We start from the raw sequence: 27361 nt of genomic DNA on the forward strand, positions 1-27361 counted from the left end.
TCTTCTTGTTAAAGCATGGTTCATCTATCATGGGTGTGGCCCATTGGATGAATTTGTCTGTGCACTAGTAGGTCCCACCCTGAAGCGAAATACGTTGGATTAATTGATCTTGACCGTCCATCTGATATGTTGGGGTCCCCTACTACTTCCCCTCTGCGGGGAATTTTCCCCCTCCCCTTCCCCTCCCCACTGCGGGGATGGTGGGGAATCCCCCTCCCCTCCTCCACGGGGAATATCTAATCCCCATCCCCTTTCCCGCCCTGCATCATTCGAGGACAATCATTTTACTTTGTTAAATGTTAGGTTTAAAACTAAAGATTTGCTAGGGACAATCACTTCAGGCATGTTGCGGCTTGGCTGTTGCATGTGAGAGTAGCCACACAACCCACATAGGCTAAGATTTTGTCTTATTCATTTTATTAACATGGGGACAAAGGTGGTTGCTCTCAGATTCATTTAATTGATCAATAGTCCCTAGCAGATCCCTAATTCCCAATCCCACTTGCCAAAAAGTACTGTACGTGCCACACCATAGGAAGATCCAAACCGTCCATTTGATGAGCACACCATACTACCATAGGCATAGGATGATCCAAACCTTCCACTTGATGAGCACATTCTAGGATAATCCAAACTGTCCATTTGATGGCCACAACGTAAATAGGTTGTGGCCCAAAAATCATTTCCATAGGATAATCCCAACCCTCTGATCTATAGAGGAATTGCATATTATGGTACCTTCTATAGATCGGAGGGTTGTAATCATCCTATGGAAATGATTTTTGGGCCGCAATCTATTTACGTTGTGGCCCATCAAATGGACAGTTTGGATGATCTATGGTGTGGCATGTAAAGTACTTTTAAATTGTATCCTATCAAATGGACGGTTTGGATCATCCTATGGTGTAGCCCATACATTGCTTTTTGAAAAATAATGGACTATACGAGCGCACACCATATAAAATCTCATCACTCATTAGAGAGATGTTACCTTTATTTGGGGGAGGGAGATTTTCAAAGAATTTAATGTTGCCTTACAGTAATCGTTCGATGGAGAGATTTTAGGGATTTCTAAGGGTAATATACTAATATAATGAGGGACAATGCGCAATGGATTATGGGTAAAAGAAAACATAAAAAGCTATTTGAGGGACAAAACTGTACTAATAGAAATTATGAAAATTTTGGGGGAATCTTATAGATATGTTTTGATCCAAGGGGTTTATAGTAGTTTTCCCAGAAAAAAAAAAACACTTAAAAAAATACAAGAAAAAAATGGCATTAATGCGGGGCGGGGCGGGGCCAACTCCATCCCCTTCCCCGCATTGGGGAATTTTTTAAATCCCCTTCCCGACTCAAATCGGGGAATCCCCTCCCCAAGCGGGGAGGGGCGAGGCGGATCCCCGCTTTTCCGGGTGAAATTGCCAGCCCTACCTCAAAAAAGCTTTTTTACACCCAAAAAAAAAAAAAAAAGACAAGACGTGTTTGTGCACTTATCAAAATATGGTAGTGCCAATATTACTAGCATAAAAAAAATATTTACAGTTAACTTAAAAAACACCAAAACAATGCTAAAATAAGAGGATATTGATAATGGCTTGCATATTAAAATAGGGCGGGTCCATCTCCATCCCCGCCCCACACCGTTCCCGCTCCAACTCGGGGAATCCCCACCCCCGTTCGGGGCGGGGTGGATCCCCGTTTTAACGGGTGAAATTGCCGGCCCTACACACCACTTGCCCAAAAACACATTAAGGACCATTTTATGACTATGACAAACATGCCCCTAATAGGTACACGTTGCACTATTGTAATGGGTGTTTCAGAAAAATACTGACACTAGCATGTAGTGGGTGCAACTTGGGTCGGTCTCAACCTGAACCCGACGTGTCCAACCCGATTTAATTTCGGGCTGGGTTAGGGTTGAGGCCTTAGTAACCTGGCCAGACTCGACGTGACTTGAGCCCAACTTCCGTCCTCTAATTTTATCTTGATTTTCTTTGGGTTATTGTATTTTTTTGTTTGGCTCAAGGAGAACCCGAACTGACCCAACTCAACCTGTAGATGGGTTGGTTTAGGGTTGACCATCCTAAACCCGATGCTCGGGCTGGGTTGGGTTAGGGTTGAGGGAATTCTATCTTGGGTTGGGTTAGGGGTCAGGGTTGGCCTCAACCCGATCCAACCCGACCCGAGTTGCACCCCAAGCTGGCACTAGCTGGTTTTGGAAAACTTTGAAATTTCTATACACGTCCTACCACTTCTACCATCCAATTACTTGTGAACTGATTGGGACCCTTGATATGATGAGCCAAAGATGGATAAAAGAAAATTTTGCCACGGCGCCCTTCAGTTTAGCATTCCTCTAATGTCTTCACTGGCTTTCAAAGAGGACTTACTGTCCCATTTTTAACAAGATGGGTTTGGTAGGCCCGGATGTGGCGTGTTACAAGGTGAAAATATGATCCATTGCTAAAAATTAGGATGATCGCAACCGTGCAATTGATGGATATCTTCTTGTTAAAGCATGGTTCATCTATCATGGGTGTGGCCCATTGGATGAATTTGTCTGTGCACTAGTAGGTCCCACCCTGAAGGGACATACGTTGGATTAATTGATCTTGACCGTCCATCTGATATGCTAGGCCCCACATTTCGTGTGTGCTGGCTCCAATATCCTCCACCAATAGAATCGGAGTAGCTAATTTGTAAACACTATATATATTAACGGGCTGACAAGAGAGCTTCCCTCTAACCACTGTACGCAATAAGCGCACTTTAGCTGCTTCTCTACGCTTTAGAAAAACAAAAGGGAGATGATAAATTCGCACCCTATGCAGGATGATTCGCTCCCCTTTCACCTGAATTGACGTCAAAAAGCGTTAAGGTGAAAAGTAAGATCTCTCTCTCTCTCTCTCTCTCTCTCTCTCTCTCTGAAACCCTTCCATGGACGATCTTCCTCAACCCGTAGTGATCGAAATCCTGAGCCGACTCAACGATTCCACAGATCTCGCTCGCTGCAGAATCGTTTCCAAAACCCTACAATCCCTCTCCTACGAGGTCCGATCCCTCAACCTTATATGCTCCATAGACCGATACCTAAAATCTAGGGCACCAGAAACTAAAACCCTAATAACCCCATTCAAAACCCTAGCAAAAAACCTAATCCTTCATTCCACAATCCTTGAATCAGTCTCTATTTCCCTTGAGGATCCCTTCCTTGATGTTTTCTATGAAGACGAAGATGAAGATCCCGATGATCTTAACTTCACGTCCGTCGATTTCGTCTCAGAATGGCTTCCTAAGATATCTGGACGGTTGAGATCGCTTTCGATCTCTGATTTGTGGATACAATCCTGCTGGAGGCGGTCGGAGGTTTTGGGAATCATTTCTGATAATTGTGAGTTTTCTTCGATTCTATTTTATTTCACAATTTTAAGGTAGGGAGTAGATTTGTGAAGGTTTATACACGTCCATTTTACCTCCACAAACCGTAGGGTTGGGATGATCCTAGAGAGCTAATTTTTTGTGGACACCCTATCTATGTGAGGGCCAATCGAATGAATGATTTGGATCACCCAAACAATATGCCCTCCGCTGTATTTTAAGCTAATGTGTAGATAATTTATCTACAGTTGTGTGTAGAAACAAAATGTATATATATATATATATATATATATATATATATATATATGAGAAAACGGTTCCTACACATATGTGTAGATAAGTTATCTACACACTAGCTTAAAATACAGTGGGGGCCACATTATTTAGGTGATCTAAACCATTCATTTTTAAGGCCCTCACATAGATAGGGTGTCCATAAAAAATCAGATCCATAGGATCATCCTAACCATTCGAACTGTGGAGGCAAAAAATGGACTAATTTGTGAAGGTTTAAAGACATCCATTTTACATCTACAAATCGTAGGGTTGGGATGATCCTATGGATCTAATTTTTGTTAGACACCCTATCTATGTGAGGGCCTTTAACATGGATGGCTTGGATCACCCAAACAATGTGGGCCCCCACTGTATTTTAAGCTAGTGTGTAGAGAAGTCTCTACACATATGTGTAGGAACCGTTCTCTCATATATATATATATATATATATATATATATATATATATATATATATATATATATATAGATAGAGAGAGAGAGAGAGAGAGAGGAAAGTGTTGGTGAGCTTAAGCGCACCATAAGTTAAGCTCACCAAACTTATGGTGCGCTTAAGCTCCCAATCACATGGGGGCCCACATTTTCTGTGGTGATCCAAACCATTCATTTGCAAGGCTCTATCATAGATAGCATGTGTACCAAAAATCAGCTCGATAGGATCATCCTAACCCCTCATTTGTGGAGGGCAAAAATGGGTAGATTTCTGGACAAACAATGTCTGTCCATTCTGACCACCACAAATGGATGTGTTAGGACTAAGGATGATCCTATGGAGCTGATTTTTGGTACACACCCCATCTATGTAAGGGCCTTTCAAATGAATGCTTTGGATCATCCTAGCAAAGTGGGCCCCCATGTGATTGGGGGCTTAAGCGCACCATAAGTTTGGTGAGCTTAAGCTCACCAACACTTTCCTCATATATATATATATATATATATATATATATATATATAGGGAAAGGTGTGCGTACTCGGTCGAGTAGATAAGCTTATCTACTCGGTCGGGTTAAAAACAGTGGGGGCCCATATTTTTGGGGTGATCCAAACCATTCATTTGAAAGGCCCTTACCTAGATAGGGTGTCCACAAAAAATCAGCCCCATAGGATCATCCTAACCCATGCAACAGTGGAGGGAAAAATGGGGAAAAATGGACAAACACAGCTTGTCCACAAATCTGCCCATTTTTCCCTCCTCTGTTGGATGGGTTAGGATGATCCTATGGGGCTGATTTTTTGTGGACACCTTATCTAGGTAAGGGCCTTTCAAATGAATGGTTTGGATCACCCCAAAAATGTGGGCCCCCACTGTTTTTAACCCGACCGAGTAGATAAGCTTATCTACTCGACCGAGTACGCACACCTTTCCCATATATATATATATATATATATATATGATTGAGTATTATTTGATTTAAGTGGTACAATCATCAAAATTCTATGTTTGTTTATGATTATGCAAACCGATTAAATGTAATTTTGAGTCCAATAATATGTTTTGGACTCATAATCGGTGGTTATAATCTAATAGGGTTGGATCTTGAGAACCATTTGTGAGTCCAAAACTGATTATTGGACTCAAATTTACGTTTAATTTTGAGTCATTCTGTTTTAAATGATGTTTGATTTTGGGTCAAATTTTGACTCAAAATTAAACATCATTTAAAAAGTATGACTCAAAATAAATCTTAGAGTTGAGTCCAATAATCTGTTTTGGACTCGCATTTACATTTAATTTTGAGTCATTCTTTTTTAAATGATGTTTAAGTTTGGGTCAAATTTTTGACTCAAAATCAAACATCATTTAAAAAAGAATGACTCAAAATTAATCTTAGAGTTGAGTCCAATAATCAGTTTTGGACTCGCAATCAGTTCTCAAAATCCAAAACAAACAGGCTATAAGAAATTTCAGATTTCGACTGTTGAATTTTATTGGGTTTTTTTTGCTACATCAACCAAACTATATCTGGATGATGCAAATATTTGTCTTAGGTAGCGGGCAATACAAAGATAAACCATGATATCAAATGAGATACAAACCATGATCAAAATGTACCCATAATCAATTCCTTGACTTCCATTGGATTTGAAGGCTAATAAGGCCTTGTTTGTTTTGGGTGTTGACAACCGATTGTGAGTCTAAAACTGATTATTGTACTCAAAATTAAACCTAATGTTAAGTCCAATAATCAGTTCTGGACTCATAAATGATTCTCAAAATGCAAAACAGACAGGGCCCTATAATATTACATGTATGCACATATATGCCCATACATCTGTTTTTTTTTTTTCCCCTTTTTTAAAATTTTAAGTATATATGCCCATGAACATATGCATCTTTGCATTGGAACTATTTTACTCTTTCATAATTTTATGTGTTTCATGTTTTGGGCTTGATCCCGTATCTCACTTGAAAGTTGATTTGCATTACAACCATTAGGTTTATGGGTTCAAGCCAGTTTACCTAACAAACATATACATACATACTTCTTTTTTTTTTTTGAAATTATACGCAATTTATTATGACTCCGCACCCAAAAGACCTAAAAATTCATTCAAGGCAATATAATATAAGAAAAGGCAAAACAACAAGAACAACGCGAAAAGAGGAAAGAAGAGAGTAAATAACATATCAAAACGCGAAAAGGCAATACATACATAATTTTATGCTTTCCATGTTTTGGGCTTGATCCCGTACCTCAGTTGAAATTTGATTTGCGCCCTGACCATTAGGTTTATGCGTTCAAGCCAGTTTAGCTAACAAACATATGCATACATACTTACATACATTCTTCAATAAAAAAAAATAAAAAAAATACATACTTACATACCTATATGCGCCATAGTTGCCAGAGTGGGAAGTGAGTACATAAACTAGGATTATAGTAGGTTAGGGAGGAATGGATTACTTGGGCCCTACAGGCGTAGGTGATGCAAACGAGGCTGAGGCGCAAGCACTTCTTTTCAGATTAAAGTGGTTCACAGACAACAACCTCGGTCCCCTCATAATCAAAGGTGACTCATCTAATGCCATTGCTTGGGCCTTGGGGCACAACCCTGGTCCTTGGCTGCTCTCCTCCACGATCAACGAGATACGGGATATTGCTCGGGTAGTCGGGTCTTACGGCCTAAGTTGGAACATAAACGCCGTTTGGCTAATTCGATGGCGGATGAATTAGCTCGCACCGGTGTCCATCGGGAGGAAATTTCACTAACCATAGCGGATGGCGTTCTCAACCGTCTGTAGACAAGGAACCCATGAAAATCCAGTACATGTCCTGGTTGCTTTGGGTTTTTTTTTATCTTAATTTGTAATCTTTGGGGATAAAACAAGGGTGGGCCACATTCTTGGGCTGATCCTAAGCATTCATTTGGAAGGCCCCATCATGGATGGGGGGGGGGGGGGGGGGGGGGGGGGGGGTGTACAAATAATCAGCTTCATTGGATCGTCATAGGATTTCCATTTGTGGGGGTGAAAATGGACAGATATTGTTTGTCCACTAATCTGCCCATTTTTTCACCCCACAAATGGACACCCTAAGATGACCCAATGGAGCTGATTTTTTGTGGACACCCTATCCATGAAAGGGCCTTCCAAATGAATGCTTTGGATCCCCCCAACAATGTGGGCCCACCCTGTTTTACTCTAACGTTAGCAAGTAAGCTTACTTGCTAAAGTTAGCAGGAACCCTTTCCTCATATATATATATATATATATATATATATATATATATATATATATATATATATATATATAGTGGTGCGCTTAAGTTGTTATAACGCTTCCCATTGGTGCGCTTTAGCGGGACCCAAACATTTAAACGAATGGGAGGCGTTATAACAACTTAAGCGCACCAAAAAAATGGTGTGCTTAAGTGGACCAACAGTTTTCTCACATATGTGTATATATATATATATATATATATATATATATATATATATATATATATATATATATAGAGAGAGAGAGAGAGAGAGAGAGAGGAAAGTGTTTCTAGTCGGCTGACTAGAGATCATTCTCTAGTCCACCAACCAAAAACACATGGGTCCCACATATTTTGTGGTGATCTAAAGCATTCATTTGATAGGCCTCGTCATAGATAGGATGTCCACAAAAATTCAGCTTCATAGGATCTTCTTAACCCTTCGATTTGTGGAGTTAAAAAATGGACATATTTGTGGCGATTTATAGCCGTCCATTTTAAGCTCCACAAATCATAGGGTTGGGATGATCCTATGGAGCTAATTTCTTGTGGACATCGTCTCTATGTCAGGGCCCATCAAATGAATGCTTTGCATCACCCAAATAAGGTGGGACTCATGTGTTTTTGGTCGGCGGACTAGAGAATGATCTCTAGTCGGCCGACTAGAAACACTTTCCTCATATATATATATATGAGCAATGCTAGATACAAGGGAGCCCTTGCATAAAGAGCCGCATAAGGGCTCTTGATTGGATCCATATCATTTTCTGTTATATTTTAAAATTGGTTGAAAAAGTAAAATCAGTTATATTTGATGACGTGGATCCAATCAAGAGCCCTTCTGTGGCTCTTTATGCAAGGGCTCCCTTGTATCTATCATTCCTTATATATATAGGAAGGGATTACAAGTTGACAAGAAGACTTTGCAACTAATTTGAATCACAAGTTTTAGAAATTTACAATTTCACATGTTTTATTCATGCACATTTAATACCATTAAAAAAAAATCATGTACATTTAATATTTAAGTGTCTCGAAAAAGATGCACATAATTTTTATTTGAAACGTAAGATGGTTTTCAAGTTTAAATGCACTCTTTTTTTAAATACGCTCACCTAACATTATCGAAAGGAGAAAATATTCTTTTAAGAAGAAATAATCGCGTAAATAGGAAGCATACTCTTAATTAAGAGGAAACACGCAAGAAGCATTTGGGAAGCGCGCTTGCCCTAAATTTGGGAAGCGAGAAGAACTTGGCTTCCAAAATGAGTTTCCTGAGAAGCGAGCTTCCCCTCCAACTAGGAAGTTTCCGGTAACTATGATATGCACCATAATCCAAATTTACTCATAATCAATTCCTTGATTTCCATTGGATTTGAAGGCTAATACAAGTGTGAGTAGTTTTATCTACATGAATTTATATGCCCAAACATATTTCGAATTGAAACTATTTTACTCTTTCATCATTTTATACTTTCATTTTTTGGGCTTGAGCCTGCATCTCAGTTGGAAGGTGCCTTGTGATGCAACCATCACGAATTGAAACTATATCAGTTCGCCTGTATGTACTTCTATACATCTTTGGTACTTGTATTCACAATTGATCACAAAGTGCTATAAAGAAAACGGGAATTCTATCTGATCAGGCACATTATTTCAAAGAATAAGCAGGTCAGTCAAAAGTATAGATCGGAATTTCTCAATTGTCTAAACCATTTGATGCTGGGCCGCATTATGGAATACAGGTGGCCCCAAAAGTATTCCCCGTCAATAATACATAACTTTCTTTTTGTGGGACTATTGTTTTGTAAACAGCCAATTTGCTGGGCACATATTGGAGCATAGGGATGGTCAAGAGAATATTTTTTTTCGGTGGTATCGTATCATCCATAGTGGGCAGGCCCATTAAACGAACAGTTTGGATCATGGAAAAGATGGCCTCACCTGTACTTTTGACTGCTTGGCAATTCATATTACTTTTAAGGATAATACCAATCTTCTTTTGTTAATGAAAGATGTTCAACTTAAGCTTTATGTCTGGCTTCTGCAGGTGACGGTCTTCTCAGTTTGGAGGTGAAGAATGCTTGGCTATCAGTGGATTCACTGAAGCCAATGCCGATGCTCACAAGTTTGACCCTTGATTTCATAAGATTAGATGATGAAGAGCTTAACAAGTTGAATGATTGCTTCCCTTCTCTGCAAGTTCTTAATTTGATAGGGGTTGGGGGACTTAGAGAGCCGAAGATTCATCTCTTGAAACTTAAAACCTGTCAATGGACAATATCCAATGTTCCAGAATCTTTGTATATACATGCTCCTAACTTGCTCGAGCTGAAGCTGAAATGTGTTAAGCCAGAGGCACTCTTTCTTAGAGCACCTTTACTTTCTACTTTTGATCTTTCAATCGAGAAACCAAACGACATCATGGGAGTGGAAAGATTTCTCCATTTAAAGTTTCTCAGGATTGAGTCCTCCTATCTCCATGGCCTCATAAAGCTGTTTTCGGAGTGTAGAACAGTTGAGAAGTTGGCGCTTGAGGCGGCACCCATACAGTTTGGCCCCTTTGTTCGCGAACCGGTTAGCTTTGAGGAACTGATGACTGCCTTTCCCGATCTGGGGACTTTGGTGTTGGGGCCTAGGGCTTGGTGTGAATTGGAAAAATGTTTTGGTCGTGGAGACTCGAGTGGTCGGTTTGGATTGAAAAAGTTGAAGAATCTAATAGCGCATTTTTTGTTGGTTGAGTTTGAAGTTACATGGACCTTCCTCTCCTTCGTATTGGACCAGTGCACCACCATATCTGATGCAAAAATTCTAATCCACGGGGATGTTATCGATGATATCAGGTATCGTTTCATTTCTAAATGCATGGGCAAATATCCAACGGTCAGGTGGAGATGGGGACTGTGGAGGGATGGGTTTAAAGATGCTTATTTTTGCGACGAACAACCGAACCTATGATGTTGTACCAAGGGTAAAATAATAAGTGGACCCACACCATAGCCCATTGCACATATGGGCTCATATTCTGTCTTTGATAGAAGTCTGTTTCAAAGCCCAAAACTCTAAATCCATTCCACGCTCAATTATTATTAGTTTCCTTCTGATTTGACAACTTTACAAGCCTATCCGGCAAGTTTCTGTAAAGGCTTGCCCCCTCCCAACTTTCCCCAACTATCACTTCAAGCCTCTCCAATTCATCCCAAGAAATGAAAGAGATAGAAATCGATGTATATGCTCTTTGCATATCACCTCAGTGTGAATTGGAAAAATGTTTTGGTCGTGGAGAATTGAGTGGTTGGTCTGGATCGAAAAAGTTGAAGAAACTAATGGTGCATTTGTTGTTGGTTGAATTTGAAGTTACATGGACCTTCGCCTCCTTTGCATTGGAGCAAAGCACCACCATATTTGATGCGGAAATTCTAATCCATAGGAATGTTGTCAGCGATATCAGGTATCGTTTCATTTCAAAATGTATGGCTCAATATCCAAGGATCAGGTGGAGATGGGGATGTATGTCTAATCCAAGGATCAGGTAGAGAAGGGGAATGTTGACGGATGGTTTAAAGATGCTTGGCTCTGCACTGAACATCAGATCTTATGATGTTGTACCAAGGGTAAAATAATCAGTGGACCTTCACTCACATATCCTATTGCATATATGGACTCACGTTCACTCTTTGATCGAAGTCTGTTTCAAAGCCTAAATCCTGCCCCTCACTCAAATATTATGACTTTCCATTGCAAAAGTTAAAGAAAATAATTGTGGGATTGAAAAAGTTGAAGAACTAATTGTGCATTGACGCCATGAACTGGTTAGCTTCGAGTAACTGATAACTGCCTTTCCTACTATGGGGACTTTGGTGTTGGGTCCTGGGGCTTGGTTTTAATTGGAAATTTTTTGTTGTTGTGGAGGGTCGAGTGGTAGGTCTGGATTGAAAAAGCTGAAGAAACTAATTGTGCATTTGTCAATGCTCAAGTTTGAACAGTGCACCACCATATCTGATGCTGGAATTCTAATCCACAGCGACGTTAATGACGAAATCAGGTATGAATTCATTAATAAATGTATGGGTAAATATCCAAGGGTCAGGTAGAGATGAGGAATGTGGATGGATGGGTTTGAAGATGCTTGGATCTATGATGTTGGTAGCATATGAGTGTGTATTGTCCACTTTGATGGATGCTCTTGCCCTCTTTGATGAGCTTTCTCCATGATTTGTTTATGTATCTCTCTCTATTGTTTTTATGTACTGTGCCTCTTGGCTTTTCATTTTTTTTCCTTGTAATTGACTCTCTCGGTCGGCTCTTTTATTATTATTTGCGGCTACCTTTCGAAAAAAAATGAGTGTGTATGGTCAAGCTTTAAAACATTTTATTAGAAAAAAAAAACTCCTATTTTCTTTAGGAAAACGTTTTAAATTTAATAAATGCTTTTTTGGCCAACTTTCCAGCTTTACCTCCACTATATTTTGTAAATGACGTAAATTTAAACACATTTGTTTGAGCTTTTTACTACGTTTTTTTAACCAATACCGTATTAAACTCGAATTTTTTCCATCCCTATTTTGCCGAATCACATTTTGCTAACCAGAATCACCGATACCCAATTAGAAAATTTTCTGTTTAGGCTCTGTTTCTTTCTGACTCAAAATTTGTTTTACGTTGTAAAAATGAACATAAAACAAATTTTACCTCCATTTTTATGTCGAAAGAACTGTTTTTTCTGAAGTAAAATGTGCGTGAAACAAATATTGCGGCCATTTTTTAACTTAAAAATGGGTTTAAAATGTTTTGTGCCCATTTTACTTTGAGTCTAAGTTTCTTTCCACATAGAAATGGGTGTGAACCAAAATATATTCTCATTTTTCCATTTAAAAGGGGTTTTAATTGTGTTTTACGCCCATTTTACATTGAAAGAAAGAAACAGAGCATACCAATATATATTATCGTCTCTCTCTCTCTCAATGGTTGAGGCTTTGTAGTTGCAGATTCGATTGTTCCATTTCTACCTACCTACCGCATAAGGTTAGCAGGGATTCTACGAATTTTTTGTTTCATGGCTGCCAGATAGGGCTGCAACTCGGGTCGGGCGGGTTGGGTTTTTTTTCCGGAAAACCCATGATTCCCAAACCCGGCCCTACTCATGATAAATCTCGGGTCGGGTCGGGTTTTTTCACATTGACGCAATTTTTTAAGGAAAATTCTTGTTCGGCAAGACAACTCAACTCATAGAAGTAGAAATTACACTCCCATTACACTTGAATCAAACAATGATGCAATTACACTCACATTACACTTGAATTAAACAATGCTTAATCAAACAATGTTGTAATTACAATCAAACAATGCTGAATCAAACACTTGAATCAACTCAACTCATAGAATCAGAAATACACTCACATACAATAACAGTGGGTGCTTGGGTTTTCACTTTTAACTTTTAACTAACAATAGAAAAAAATGCACATACTATAACTTATGTAACTCGGGTCAGGCCCCTTCAAACCCGGCTCGACCCGAGATTCATGCGGGCTTTTGAATGCTCAACCCGGCTCGACCCGAAACCCATGAAACCTAAACCCAACCCAGGTTATTTTCGGGTCGGGTAAAACCTGGCTCAAGTTGCAGCCCTACTGCCAGACATGACCTAAAAAAAGGGCTAGGCTCCCGTCATTGCGGGGTCTGGGGAGGGCTTAGATGATGTACACAACCCAGACATGACCTAAATGTAACCAATATTTGTTGGCACTAAAACCATCCTCCTAAACTCTAGCTTTTATTAAACTGAAAAAAAAACTGAATTCCATTTGAGCAAGGAGATTTTGAAGATAACACCCCCACCCTAAACTCTAGCCTTTTCATTCTCTGTTTTTGTTCTCTTATTTATGAAGTAGTCTAGCTAAAAACCTATTGAAATGTGGGGATAGTGCTGAAAAGAAACAAGTAGATTGTATTAAGTTTGGAAAACGGGGTAGAACTTCCTTGTTTTAATAGTGGCACTCCACACCTTGTGACTAGGGGTCGCAAAATTGGCCGAACCGAAACCGAGCTGAAAATTCGGTTTGGGTTTGGTAAAACCAAACCGATTCAAATTTTGGTTCGGTAGAACTAAACCGATTCAAGTTTCGGTTTGGGGGTCAAACCGAACCGTTGCCCCCGATTTCCAATGAATATGAGTAAGAGGTGGCGAAATTGGCCGAAACCGAACCAAAACTGAACCGAAAATTCGGTTTCGGTTTGGTTTAACCAAACCGATTCAAATTTCGGTTCGGTTTGTTAGAACCAAACTGATTCAAATTTTGGTTTGGTTCGGTTTGGGGGTCAAACTAAACTGAAACCGAACCATATCCACCACTACTTGTGACCTGGGTTCTCTATTTGTTGGAAAATCTTAAGCTCCTATATTGTTTAACAAAGAAAAACTTTGGTTAAAAGGTAAAACCTCCCAAGAAAATTATACGCAGCATTTTCTTCTATTTCTTTCTAGGGAAATGATATCAGCACTATGTTTAAATAGTTGCATAGTCCCGGCTTTTTTTTTCTTTTTTAATTGGCTTGCGAGATTTTTTGGGGAACTGTAATAACCCTTTGATAACTCTATAAAACTAAGGGGCCGTTTGCATTCACGAATTTTAGAATCAAGGATTTCTTCAAAATTGTAGATGAGAGACTAGAAAAGCGGACCAGCTGTCGTTTTCTGATTTCTCGCCCTTCTTTCCGTCAACCAGAGCGTAGCAGATCATCTCATGTTTCCACGTTTTAGAAATCTCAGGATGCGGGAGAGATTTCTAAAGCAAGAAACCCTGTCAGGACAGCATACAACAGCACGATCATGATCCCTCTTTTACAACTGTTTTCAAACTAAAACCTGGATTCTAAAATACGCGTATCCAAACAGGACAGCATACAACAGCTTGATCACGAACCCTCTTTTACAACTGTTTTCAAACTGAAATCTGGATTCTAAAATCCGCATATCCAAACATCAAAACAAGGCATTACTGATCTCATCTCCCTTTTTAAAAAAAGAACGGTTCGGCCCACTCCATAGGATTATCCAAACCGTCCATTTGTTCGGTAACAATGTAAATAGGTTGTGTCCCAAAAATCATATCCATGGGATGATCCTAACCCTCCGATCTATAATGGTACTGCACACTATCGAAACTTCTATAGATTGGATGGTTTGGATCGTTCCATGGATATAATTTTTAGGGCACAATCAATTTACTTTGTGGCCTAACAAATAAACGGTTTGGATCATCCAGTGGGCCGCACGGTACATTTTGAAATTAGTGATACCTGAGTGGGCCCCATTCTCCCCTAAATAGAATCGAAGTAGCTCATTTGTATACATAAACTGGATAAGAAGGGAGGTTCCAGTTAAGCATTGTACGCAATAAGCGCACTTTAGCATTCTTTACTCTGTTAGAAACCAAAAGGTGAAAAATAAGACCTGCAAAATCTCTCTCTCTCTCTCCAAAATGGACGATCTCCCTCCACCCGTTGTGATCGAAATCCTGAGTCGACTCAGCAATTGCACCGATCTCGGTAGGTGCAGAATCGTTTCAAAAACCCTCCGATCCCTCTCCTATGAGGTCCGATCCCTCAACCTGATCTGCTCCTTCGATCGTTACCAAAAATCTAGGGCACCAGAAACTAAAACCCTAATAACCCCTTTCAAATCCATCGTCAAAAACCTACTCCTTGAGTCCAGAAGCCTTGAATCAGTCTCGGTTGGTGTGGAAAGCCCCTTCAACTACTTGAATGATGACAGAGATTTTAGCGCGACGATCTTTTCATCACGTCCGTCGATTTTGTCTCCGAATGGTTGCCGAAGATATCTGGACGGTTGAGATCGCTTTCGATCACGAGTTTCTTTATGCAAACCTACTGGAGGCGGTCAGAGGTTTTGGGAATCGTTTCTGCTAATTGTGAGTTTTCTTCACTTCTATTTTCTTCTCTTGAAAAAATATCGATCCTTCACCAACTCGTCCCATGTTATGATTAGAGGACGACTCTAGTCCTCCCATCTTGTGCTCCACCATAAGATACATACTTGTCAACTCCACCTTGTCCACATCCGGTGTGCGAATGTTATGTGCATATAATTATGGCGCATATGGGTAGTTATAATCTAATTATTATCTAGTTGTGGGAATGTGTTTTTAGACTTATGGGTGTTAGTTATGGTGTATGTGTTTAGGGTAGTGGGTGTTAGTTGTGGATGCCTTGATGGTGTGTATTGTGAGTGGGAAGTGGATGGGTGATGTGAGAATCAACCTCTCTCCCCCTCTTTTTCTATTTTCCGTTTATTTGCTTGTGTTACGGCCGATTAGGCACGTAACAAATTGGTATCAGAGCGGTAGATCTTGCGCCATCAGAGCTTTTGGAATCCCTACGCGATGATTTCCTGCAAATCAAAGTGAAGCTTTTTAAAATGATGGAGGAGCACCGGCGAATCACGGAAGGAAGAAGATGAATTTTAAAACAGCAAAGGCAACTTTGTTTTGGAGGGTCATGGCTCCTCTCGAATCGAGCCATTAGGAGGTCTGGTTGCCTCGAATCAACCATTCCCCCCCCCCCTCTTGTCTATTTCCTTTTTGTTTAATTTTGTTACGGCCAATTAGGCACGCAACAAATTGGTATCAGAGCCGTTGATCTTGCGCCATGACTGCGCCTTCGGAGTTTTGGGAGTCCATATGTGAAGATCTGCAGGAGATCAAGGCATTGGTTTTGAAAGTGATGGAAGATCATCGACGATTTGCGGAGGGCTTGGAGAAAATCATATCTTCTTAAAATCCTTTTTCTGCACATTAAGATTCTTCTTATTCTACTTCTTCTTGGGATTGTACTTCTTCTTTTTCACATCATATCTTCCCTTGTTATTTTCTGACTTTGCTTCTATCATGTTGGAAGTAGCCTTCTGCTTCTCAAGCAACTCAATCTGAGAACGGGTTCGGGCTTCATCTTCAATACGAATGAACCGCTTCAAATCATCAAGTGAAACTTGTTTCTTTCTGACTTTGCTTCTATCATGTTGGCAGTAGCCTTCTGCTTCTCTAGCAACTCAATCTGAGAACGGGTTCGGGCTTCATCTTCAATACGAATGAACCGCTTCAAATCATCAAGTGAAACTTGTTTCTTTCTTCTACGCATCTCCGTAGAGAAAGATAACCAGGAAGGAGGGATCTTGTTTACAATAGCTCCAGCAATGAAAACATTGTTGAGCTTTATCGCTTTCTGTTCAAGCTTCAATACCAATTTTTCAAGTTCTTTAACTTGGGACAAAACTTCTTTTCCGTCGTCAAATTTCATATTTAGAAACTTGTCGATAAGATGAGTCTTTGACAAATTCTCTTCATCTTTATATTGCTGCTCCAGATTATCACAAACTGCCTTAGCTGTTCTGTTTTGATTATAAACATCTGCAAGATGGTCCGACACACAGTTGAGCAAATAACTTCTACAGAAGTCATTATCTCTATCCCAATCAGCCTCTTCCTTGGTATTCTCCTCTTCAAAATCGGATTTCTCCTCTTGAACAGTGTAATATATTTTCAGAAGTTGCATTCCAAAAATCACTTTTCGACGCCAAGCATTAAAATCAGAACTATCAAAGTTCTCAAGTTTTAGACCATCAACCCATAGCACTTGCAGTATCTATCTTCTACGAATAACGTCTTAAGATTGTTTGTGCAAATAGGGGAAATTATAAAATGAAAACTGCAAATATATGAACTTCAAGAAAGATGGAAAAGACCAAACCGAATATAGATGATTCTCAATATATGTAGAGCTGCTGACGCTGTGCGTCTTCGAACGCTTAGCTTAAGACGTTATTCGGCCTTATTCCGGTGTAAGGATCTGACGACCGAACCGTCTCCAGGAACAACAACTAAGTATTGGTGTGCACCCACCAAACACTTTAAAGGCAAAGCTTCGAATCTCTCTAGTTAAGCAAATCGGGCTCTACACAGCACTTTGAGGCTTTTTGTGTGGACCTTAATCTCACACTAAAATATGGGACACACCCTTGGTTGGCTTTTCCTTTCTTAGACCACAACAATGGCAGAGAACCTTTCTCCTTTCTCTCTTTCTTCACATTAGAAAATCTGTACTTTTTCTCTCTATTTAGAAGCTAGCTAAGAGTCTCTTCATTATTTTGGAATCACCTTTAATGAGAGCACTAAAGGCATTCAACTAAAATGAGAAAACCAAAGAGCCACCATTAATGGAATACGAAGAGTCACCAAGAAAGGCTAACTCTTTTGTCCTTTTGTGAATGACTCTTGGAGTACCAAGGAATATGAAAAGCCACCTTAAAGCCTCAGCCCAGATTTAATGTTTGAAACTTAATTTGGATTAATAAATTCAACAATGTGCATGTTAGTGGGGTTAGTTAGATTGTGGTTATTAATTATGTTGTTATGGGTTTAAGGTTGTGGATGTTAGTTATTTCCTATATCTTATGTAAGTGGGTTAGTGGGTTTTTGGGGTAGTGATGTAAAACTACTTTTATGCTTGTATTTAAGTTTGAATTTCAATGGAATGAAAAAAAAAAGAATCCTACAGCAAAAAAATAAAAATAATAATTCTACAGCAAAGGAAACTTTGAAGGAGTCATGGTTCCTCTTGATTTGAACCACTAGGAGGTCCGGTTGCCTCGAATCAACCTCCCTTCCCTTCTCTTTCTATTTTCTCTTTGTTTATTCCGTTACGGCCAATTAGGCACGTAACAGCGAACCGCCTTGAAATAGTGGTTCATGTCCTATTGAAAATTCTCCAAGTCTTTGGCAGAACGAACTCCAGAAAAAGGTTTTGGTTCTGGAACTTTGGCTCTTTGGCTGCCGCTTTTACTCCCACGAACATGGCCCAACATTGCTTGTTTCAACAAGGCAATCTCTTCTTCTTGCACTTGTAGGCGTTGCCACAAGTGGCTAACAAAGCACTGCAGTCATGAACAACGTCGATGCTACAGCCCTCAAAAGCCTTCTTGAGAGTCTCCATTTCCATAATAAGTGTAGAAACTTGTTGCAACAACACCATGTTCGAGTCTCCATCCAGCAAGTGCACCAATTCCTCCAACTTTTGAACCCTCTCCTTCAATTGCTCCATAGCAGATCTGCCCGCCATTTCCTTCAAACTTTCTGCTCTGATACCAAAATGTCACGGTGCAACTCACTCAAAATCAAAATTTCTTTCACAAGGGGGCTGTCCGTGATGGCATAGCACAAAGCTAGTCAAGCCAACAAAGTTTGCACACACAAAAATCACACAACAAAACAAGAACACACAACAGCACAACAGAAGAGACATTTTAACGTGGTTCGACTCAATGTTACCTGGAACGCAGTTCGTTCCGATACGTGGTACGAGAACAGGTACGGGGTACGATGAGGGTATTCTATGTTGGTTCACTATTCGGAGTCACGGTCAGTTTGGAGCGCTAATTCGGACACACACACACACTCTCTCTCTCTCTACACACACACACTCACGGACACGCACACACACACGCACACACACACACACACATACACACACACACACACACACACACATATATATATATATATATATATAATTTCATATATTTTTACAAGAATATCATTCCATAGTACACACTACATACATTTAATACACAAAATATAGAAACCTCATTTATGTCATACATATTTTTTCAAAAAGAAAGTTCCCGTTGGAATATATGAATATCCTTCCATATAGTCCATACTACATCCATTTAATAAACAAAATAAAAAAACCTTATGTATGCCTTACATATTTTTTTCAAAAGAAAGCTCCAGTTCCAATCCAACCCAAAATATATAAAATTTATAGCTCTCTCCATCTTTCCCTCAGTCTATATGCATCTTTCTCTCTCTCCTGCAGGTCGCCGCGGGTTGTCATTTTTTACGATCCGGGTCGCTAGCGAACCACGTTTTGGATCGTGCGAACTCGGATTGCGGGTCGGAGGGCGGATGGTGAATCCGGTAACTACTTCGGCTAAACAATGCCTACTCTACGGGCAACTCCATTGCCATCCTCTTTCTTAAATTCTTTAGGCAAAAGCCATTACAAGGAAGCTTTCTCACTCACAAGAACACACCTATGCTCTAGGCCATGACAAAGCCTTGGTCCCATGGCCTTGTTCCCACCTAGATGTTCAAAGTGCACATTGGCAAGGGTGCAAGGTGCTACCACAAGCCAATGTGTGTGTCAACATTTTAAGGGGGTGACAGTTGCCATAGTGGGAAGCGAGTACGAGAAGCGAGGGGTTTAGAAAAGAGAAAATGCGGAAGCGAAAAGCTGTAAAGAAAGTACAGAGAAAATGTGTGGGAAGAGTCATTGAAAGAATGAAAGTCAACATGTAGCATGTAATTAGTCTAATTGGAAGTGAAAACGAAGTACATAAACTAGGATTATAGTAGGTTAGGGAGGAATGGTTAATATAGGTAGGGATCACAAGTTGACAAGAAGACTTTGTAACTAATTACATTCACAAGTTTTAGAAATTTACAATTTCACATGTTTTATTCATGTAGATTTAATACCATTAAAAAAAAAAATCATGTACATTTAATATTTAAGTGTCTCGAAAAAGATGCACATAATTTTTATTTGAAACTTAAGATGGTTTTCAAGTTTAAATGCACTCATTTTTTAAATAGGCTCATTTAACATTATCAAAAGGAGAAAATATTCTTTTAAGAAGAAATAATCACCTAAATAGGAAGCATACACTTAATTAAAAGGAAACACGCTAGAAGCATTTGGGAAGCACGCATCCCCTAAATTTGGGAAGCGAGAAGAACTTGGCTTCCAAAACGAGTTTCCGGAGAAGCGAGCTTCCCATCCAAGTAGGAAGTTTCTGGTAACTATGATATGCACCATAATCCAAATTTAGTCATAATCAATTCCTTGACTTCCATTGGATTTGAAGGCTAGTTCAAGTATGAGTAGTTTTATCTACATGAATTTATATGTCCAAACATATTTTGAATTGAAACTATTTTACTCTTTCATCATTTTATACTTTCATTTTTTGGGTTTGAGCCCGTATCCCAGTTGGAAGGTGCCTTGTGATGCAACCATTAGCCAGTATGTACTTCTTTACATCTTTGGTACTTATATTCACAATTGATCACAAAGTGCTATAAAGAAAAAGAGGAATTCTATGCTGATCAGGCACATTATTTCAAAGAATAAGCGGGCTCGGTCAAAAGTATTGATTGGAATTTCTCAATGGTCTAAACCATTTGATGCTGGGCCACATTATGGAATACAGATGGCCCCAAAGGTATTCCCCTTCAATAATACAAACTTTCTTTTTGTTGGACTATTGTTTTGTAAATGTAAACTGCCCATTTGCTGGACATATATTGGAGCATAGGGATCGTCAAGAGAGATTTTTTTTCCGGGGGTGTCGTATCATCCATAGTGGGAAGGCCCAATAAACGAACAGTTTGGATCATGGAAAAGATGGCCTCACCTATACTTTTGATTGCTTGGCAATTCATATTCCTTTTAAGGATAATACCAATCTTCCTTTGTTACTGAAAGATGTTCAACTTAAGCTTTATGTCTGGCTTCTGCAGGTGACAGTCTTCTCAGTTTGGAGGTGAAGAATGCTTGGCTATCAGTGGATTCGCTGAAGCCAATGCCGATGCTCACAAGTTTGACCCTTGATTTCAGAATATTAGATGATGAAGACCTTAACAAGTTGAATGATTGCTTCCCTTCTCTGCAAGTTCTTAATTTGATAGGGGCTGACGGACTTAGAGAGCCGAAGATTCGTTTCTTGAAACTTAAAACCTGTCAATGGACAATATCCAGTGTTACAAAATCTTTGTCTATACAAGCTCCTAACTTGCTCGAGCTGAAGCTGAAATGTATTAAGCCAAAGGCATTCTTTCTCAGAGCACCTCAACATTCTACTTTTGTTCTTTCAATTGGGAAACCAGGTGGCATTGTGGAAGTGGAAAGGTTTCTCCATTTAAAGTTTCTCAGTATTGAGTGCTGTTATCTTCATGGCCTCATAAAGCTGTTTCCGGAGTGTAGAACAGTTGACAAGTTGGTGCTTGAGGCGGCACCCATACATTTTGGCCCCATTGTTCATGAATCGGTTAGCTTTGAGGAACTGATGACTGCCTTTCCCAATGTGAGGACCTTGGTGTTGGGGCCTAGGGCTTGGTGTGAATTGGAAAAATGTTTTGGTCGTGGAGACTCGAGCGGTCGGTTTGGATCGAAAAAGTTGAAGAATCTAACAGCGCATTTGTTGTTGGTTGAGTTTGAAGTTACATGGACCTTCCTCTCCTTCGTATTGGACCAGTGCACCACCATATCTGATGCAAACATTCTAATCCACGGGGATGTTATCGATGATATGAAGTATCATTTCTTTTCTAAATGCATGGGCAAATATCCAACGGTGAGGTGGAGATGGGGACTGTGGAGGGATGGGTGATGTTGTACCAAGGGTAAAATAATAAGTGGACACTTACAATAGCCCATTGCATATATGGGCATTCATTATGTCTTTGGTAGAAGTCTGTTTCAAATTCTGTATCAAAGTCTAATGCAGATGCTTTGGCTGAGGCTGGGGTCTTGCTAACTGAGCCAAGAATTGTATACCCGTTTGTGGAGGAGTTGTAATTTTTGGTTGTTTCATGGGGCCGCCAGTGGCTGGCCAAAGGATTTTTTATTGTTTTCGCTTGTCAGACATCTTGTCCCCTCTTTCTCTTTTCTAATAATATTTCGTTACCTTGATTCCTCCCCCCCCCCCCCTTTTGACGTTTTTGTGAGATTGGTTCACTACTTGAGGATAAATTCATCTCCTTTAACGTTTTTCCTTACCCTTGAAAGTTATCAGAAAACGTTGAATTGGGGATCCGTCAAAGGATACACGGATTTTAGAATTTGGGATTTTTTCAAAATTGTAGATGAGAGACAAGAGAAGAAGCGGACCGGCCGTCGTTTTCTGGCTTTTTGCCCTTCTTTCCGTCAGCGAGAGAGCAGCAGCAGATCATCTCATTTTTTTAGGTTTTAGAAATCGCAGGACGCGGGGGAGATTTCTAAAACTTGGATTTCTTACTTAAAATCCAAGAAATGCTATCAGGACAGCACACATCAGCTTGATCATGAACCCTCTTGTACACTGTTTTCAAGCTAAAACCTGGATTCTAAAATCCGTGTATCCAAACGCCCCTAAAACTCTAAATCCAGTCCACGCTCGATTATTATTACTTTCCTTTTAATTTGACAACTTGACAAGCCTATCCATCAATCTTTTAAAAAGGCTATCCCCCTCCCAACTTTCCCCTAGTATCATCATTTGAAGTAGGGGTGGCAATGGTTCGGTTCGACCCCCAAACCGAACCGAACCGAAATTTGAATCGGTTTGCTTTTACCAAACCGAATTTTCGGTTCGGTTTCGGTTCGGTTCTGCCAATTATGCCACCCCTTACTCATAATAATTGGAAATATTCGGTTTCGGTTCAGTTTGATCCCCAAACTGAACCGAACCGAAATTGGAATCAGTTTGGTTAAACCAAACCAAAACTGAATTTTCGGTTCGGTTTCTGCTCGGTTCCGGTTCGGTTCGGCCAATTTTGCCACCCCTAACTTCAAGTCTCTCCTATTCATCCAGAAAAGAGAGATAGAAATCCATGTATATGCTCATTGCATATCACCTACTCGGTGTGAATTGGCAAAATGTTTTGGTCGTGGGGACTTCAGTGCTCGGTCTGGACCGAAAAAGTTGAAGAAACTAATAGTGCATTTGTTGTTGGTGGAATTTGAAGTTACATGGACCTTCGCCTCCTTCGTATTGGACCAATGCACCACCATATCTGATGTGGAAATTCTAATCCAGAGGAATGTTGTCAGCAATATCAGGTGTCATTTCATTTCAAAATGTATGGCTAAATATCCAAGGATCAGGTGGAGATGGGTATGTATGGCTAGTCAAAGGATCAAGTGGAGATGGGGAATGTTGATGGATGGTTTAAATATGCTTGGCTCTGCAATAACATCAGATCTTATGATGTTGTACCAAGGGTAAAATAATCAGTGGACCTTCACTTGCATATCCTATTGCATATATGGACTCACATTCTCTCTTTGATCGAAGTCTGTTTCAAAGCCTAAATCCAGCCCTTCACTCAAATATTATGACTTTTCTTCTGATAAAACTTGGCAAGCCTTTAAAAAGGCTTTGTCCCCTTTCCTCTTTCTCCCACGGATCGTTCCAAACCTTTCCATTGCAAAAGTTGAAAAAGTTGAAGAAACTAATTGTGGGATTGAAAAAGTTGAAGAAACTAATTGTGCATTGACGCCATGAACTGGTTAGCTTCGAGGAACTGATGACTGCCTTTACTACTATGGGGACTTTGGTGTTGGGGCCTGGGGCATGGTTTGAATTGGAAAAAACTTTTTGTCATGGAGGCTCGAGTGGTAGGTCTGGATTGAAAAAGTTGAAGCAACTAATTTTGCATTTGTGAATGCTCTTTTTTTTTTTTTTTTTGACAATGACAAATTTTCATTGATATAATGAAGAATACATTGGGACAAGGAGTCCCTGGCATTACATAGTATCGAATAAACACCCCAGGGCATACCCTGGGTCAGAAGGACTGAACCAAAAGAGAAAAAATCTGGATTGTTTTTCCGTGTCCACGATCAATTCGAAAAGAAGACTTTCCCTGATCATGCCCAGCCGTCTGCCCTACACTACTATCATTCCATTAATAAACGCATAAGCAAATATCCAAGGGTCAGGTAGAGATGAGGAATGTGGATGGATGGGTTTGAAGATGCCCGGACCTTTGATGTTGGTAGCATATGAGCGTGTATTGTCAAGCTTTCTGTCACCAAAACACCATTTTAAATGGTGTTTTTTTTTAAAAAAAAAACATTTTTTATTGGTTTGCCGTTTAATACTACATTTAAAATATTTTATCTGAAAAAGAAATTCCTTTTTTTAAGAAAACATTTTAAATTTAATAAACACATTTTTGGCCAACTTTCCAAATTTACCCCCACTATATTTTGTAAATGGCGCAAGTTTAAACGCATTTGTTTGTGTTTCTGTTTTTACTATGTTTTTTTTTAACCAATACTGTATTAAACTCGAATTTTTCCATCCTTTTTGTTTTGGCCGAATCACGTTTTGCTAACCAAAATCACCAATATCCAATTAGAAAATTTTCTGCTTAGGCTCTGTTTCTGTACTAAAATTTGATTTGTGTTGTAAAAAGGAACATAAAACAAATTTTACCTCCATTTTTATGTTGAAAGAACTGTTTCTTGTTGGATTTTATTATAAAAAATAAAAAATCTAAGTTTCAAATATTCCATAATTGGGCTAAGGCTTTAAGGTGGCTTTTCATATTCATTGGTCTCCAAAAGTCATGCACAAAAGGACAAAAGAGTGGGCCTTTCTTGATGCCTCTTTGTATTCCATTTATGGTGGCTCTTTGGTTTTCTCCTTTTAGTTGAATGCCTTTAATTCTCTCATTAAGGGTGATTCCATACGAATGAAGAGACTCTTGGCTAGCTTCTAATAAAAATAAGAGAAAAGAGAGAGAAGGAAAAGGTTCTACACCATTATTGTGGTGTGTGAAAGGAAAGCCAACCAAGGGTGTGTCCCATATTTTGGTATGAGATTAAGATCTTCACAAGAAGCCTCAAAGTGTTTTTGTAGACCGCAATTTGCTTAACTAGAGAGACTCAAAGCTTTGCTTTCAAAGTGTTTGGTAGGTGCACACCAACACTTAGTTGCTGTTCCTGGAGACGGTTCGGTCGTCAGATCCTTGCACTGGAATAGGGCCGAATAACGTCTTAAGCAAAGCATTCGAGGACGTACAACAACTCTACAGATAGTGAGGATTATCTATTCTTTGTTTGGTATTTCTATCTTTTTCTCAGATCATAATATTGCAGTTTTCATTTTATAATTTCCCTATTTGCACCAACAATCTTAAGACGCTATTCGTATAAGATGGATACTGCAAGAGCTATGGGTATTGATGGTCTAAAGCTTGAGAACTTTGACGATTCTGATTTTAACGCTTGGCGTCGAAAAGTGATTTTTGGAATGCAACTTCTGAAAATCTATTACACTGTTCAAGAGGAGAAACCCGATTTTGAGGAAGAGAACTCTAAGGAAGAGGCGGATTGGGATCATGATGATGATTTCTGTAGAAGTTATTTGCTCAACTGTTTGTCAGACCATCTTGCAGATGTTTATGGTCAAAACAAAACAGCTAAAGCAGTTTGGGATAATCTGGAGCAGCAATATAAAGATGAAGAGAATTTGTCAAAGATTCATCTTATCGACAAGTTTCTAGATATGAAATTTGAAGATGGAAAAGAAGTTTTGCCCCAAGTGAAAGAACTTGAAAATTGGTATTGAAGCTTGAACAGAAAGCGATAAAGCTCAACAATGCTTTCATTGCTGGAGCTATTGTGAACAAGCTCATTCCTTCCTGGTTATCTTTCTCTACAGAGATGCGTAGAAGAAAGAAACAAGTTTCTCATGATGATTTGAAGCGGTTCATTCGTATTGAAGATGAAGCCCGAACTCGTTCTCACATTGAATTGCTTGAGAAGCAAAAGGCTACTGCCAATATGATAGAAGCAAAATCAGAAAATAACAAGGGAAGATATGATGTGAAAAATAAGAAGTACAATTCCAAGAAGAAGTTGAACAAAAAGAACCTTAATGTGCAGAAAAATAATTTTAAGAAAAAAGGTCAATGTTTCAATTGTAGAAAGTATGGCCACTTCGCTAAGGATTGTAGGGCACCACCAAAGAACAAAGAACTGAAGGAGTCGATTAATGTTGTAACTGGAAATGAAGAGATTTTAGATTTTGTGGCAGTAATCTCTCATGTGGAGGGTACTTTAGATTCTACTGATTGGTGGATAGACACTGGTGCTACTTGTCACATGTGCACCAACAAGTCACTAGTTTCTTCTTATAATGCTTCAAAGGATAAAGTGGCTATGACGGATCGTTCTACTACTGATGTGCTCGGTTATGGGACTATTGTGTTGACACTCACGTCTGGGAAGACTCTTACTCTAAAGAATGTCAAGCATGTTCCATCCATAGCTAATAATTTAGTGTCTGGCAGTCTTCTATGTGATGCTGGTATGCGTCTTGATTTCCAAGGTGGTAAGGCTGTTCTTTCTTATAATAATGTGTATTTTGGAAATGCTTACCACACTGATGGAATGTACAAAATGAGCACTGTATCTTCTGTTGTTAATGAAATCACTAGTTTTGATTATTCTTCTGAGTTGTGGCACACTAAACTTGGTCATGTTAACTATAGAAAGTTGCAAGACATGAAGAGCTTGGGATTATTACCCAAATGTGGGGGTGATAAACCTGGAAAGTGTGAAGTGTGTGCACAAGCCAAAATTGTCAGAAAGCCCTTTTCTAAAGTTACAAGGAATATAGAGTGTCTCGATTTGATTCACTCTGATACGTGTGATTTCAGAAGCTTCACTACAAGAGGATGTATGAAGTATTTTGTCACCTTCATCGATGATCACACTCGATTCTGTCATGTGTACTTGTTGAAGTCAAAAGATGAAGCTTTTGGGAAGTTTGTGGAATTCCGAGTCAGGGTTGCCTGTAAAGAAGCTCAGAAATGACAGAGGTGGTGAATACCGGTCTAATGAAGCAAATGCGTATTTCAAGGAGTATGGTATTGTGGCAGAAACCACTGCCCCTTACTCACCTCAATCAAATGAAATTGCTGAAAGGAAGAATCGCACGCTCACTAAGATGGTGAATTCGATGCTCATCACTGCTGGACTTCCTTCATGTTATTGGGGAGAAGCTCTCTTGACTGCCAATTTTATTCTGAACAGGGTTCCATATTCAAAGACAAAGATCACGCCACATGAACTTTGGTATGGTTATCCACCTAGTTTGGATATTCTTAAAGTGTGGGGGTGTCTTTCAT

The 27361-nt window shown here is 39.5% G+C and overlaps 1 protein-coding gene and 1 pseudogene across 2 annotated transcripts; both read left to right on the top strand.

The window, feature by feature from the left end:
- Positions 1-2738: 2738 nt before the first annotated feature.
- On the top strand, positions 2739-11693 carry LOC143846477 (F-box/LRR-repeat protein At4g29420-like). The gene is made up of 2 exons (XM_077354952.1): positions 2739-3397; positions 9430-11693. The coding sequence occupies exons 1-2, from the start codon at positions 2944-2946 to the stop codon at positions 10335-10337; spliced, it is 1362 nt and encodes a 453-aa protein (XP_077211067.1). The 5' UTR covers positions 2739-2943; the 3' UTR covers positions 10338-11693.
- A 3170-nt stretch (positions 11694-14863) lies between these two features.
- LOC143883163 (F-box/LRR-repeat protein At4g29420-like) lies at positions 14864-21872 on the top strand (annotated as a pseudogene). Its single transcript, XR_013252341.1, has 2 exons — positions 14864-15313; positions 20981-21872. The product of XR_013252341.1 is annotated as an F-box/LRR-repeat protein At4g29420-like (transcript).
- The last annotated feature ends 5489 nt before the right edge of the window (positions 21873-27361 follow it).

This window comes from Tasmannia lanceolata, unplaced genomic scaffold, assembly GCF_043159265.1.
Source record: "Tasmannia lanceolata isolate RefF3 unplaced genomic scaffold, GAP_Taslan_0.1 ptg000002l, whole genome shotgun sequence".
In the NCBI taxonomy this organism is placed as follows: Eukaryota; Viridiplantae; Streptophyta; class Magnoliopsida; order Canellales; family Winteraceae; genus Tasmannia; species Tasmannia lanceolata.

Bases quoted from the DNA above. Each gene is read 5' to 3' on its own strand.
- LOC143846477 (XM_077354952.1), top strand. From the start codon at position 2,944: ATGGACGATCTTCCTCAACCCGTAGTGATCGAAATCCTGAGCCGACTC. The intron at 3,398-9,429 runs GTGAGTTTTCTT...TGGCTTCTGCAG, and splicing joins GGGAATCATTTCTGATAATT to GTGACGGTCTTCTCAGTTTG.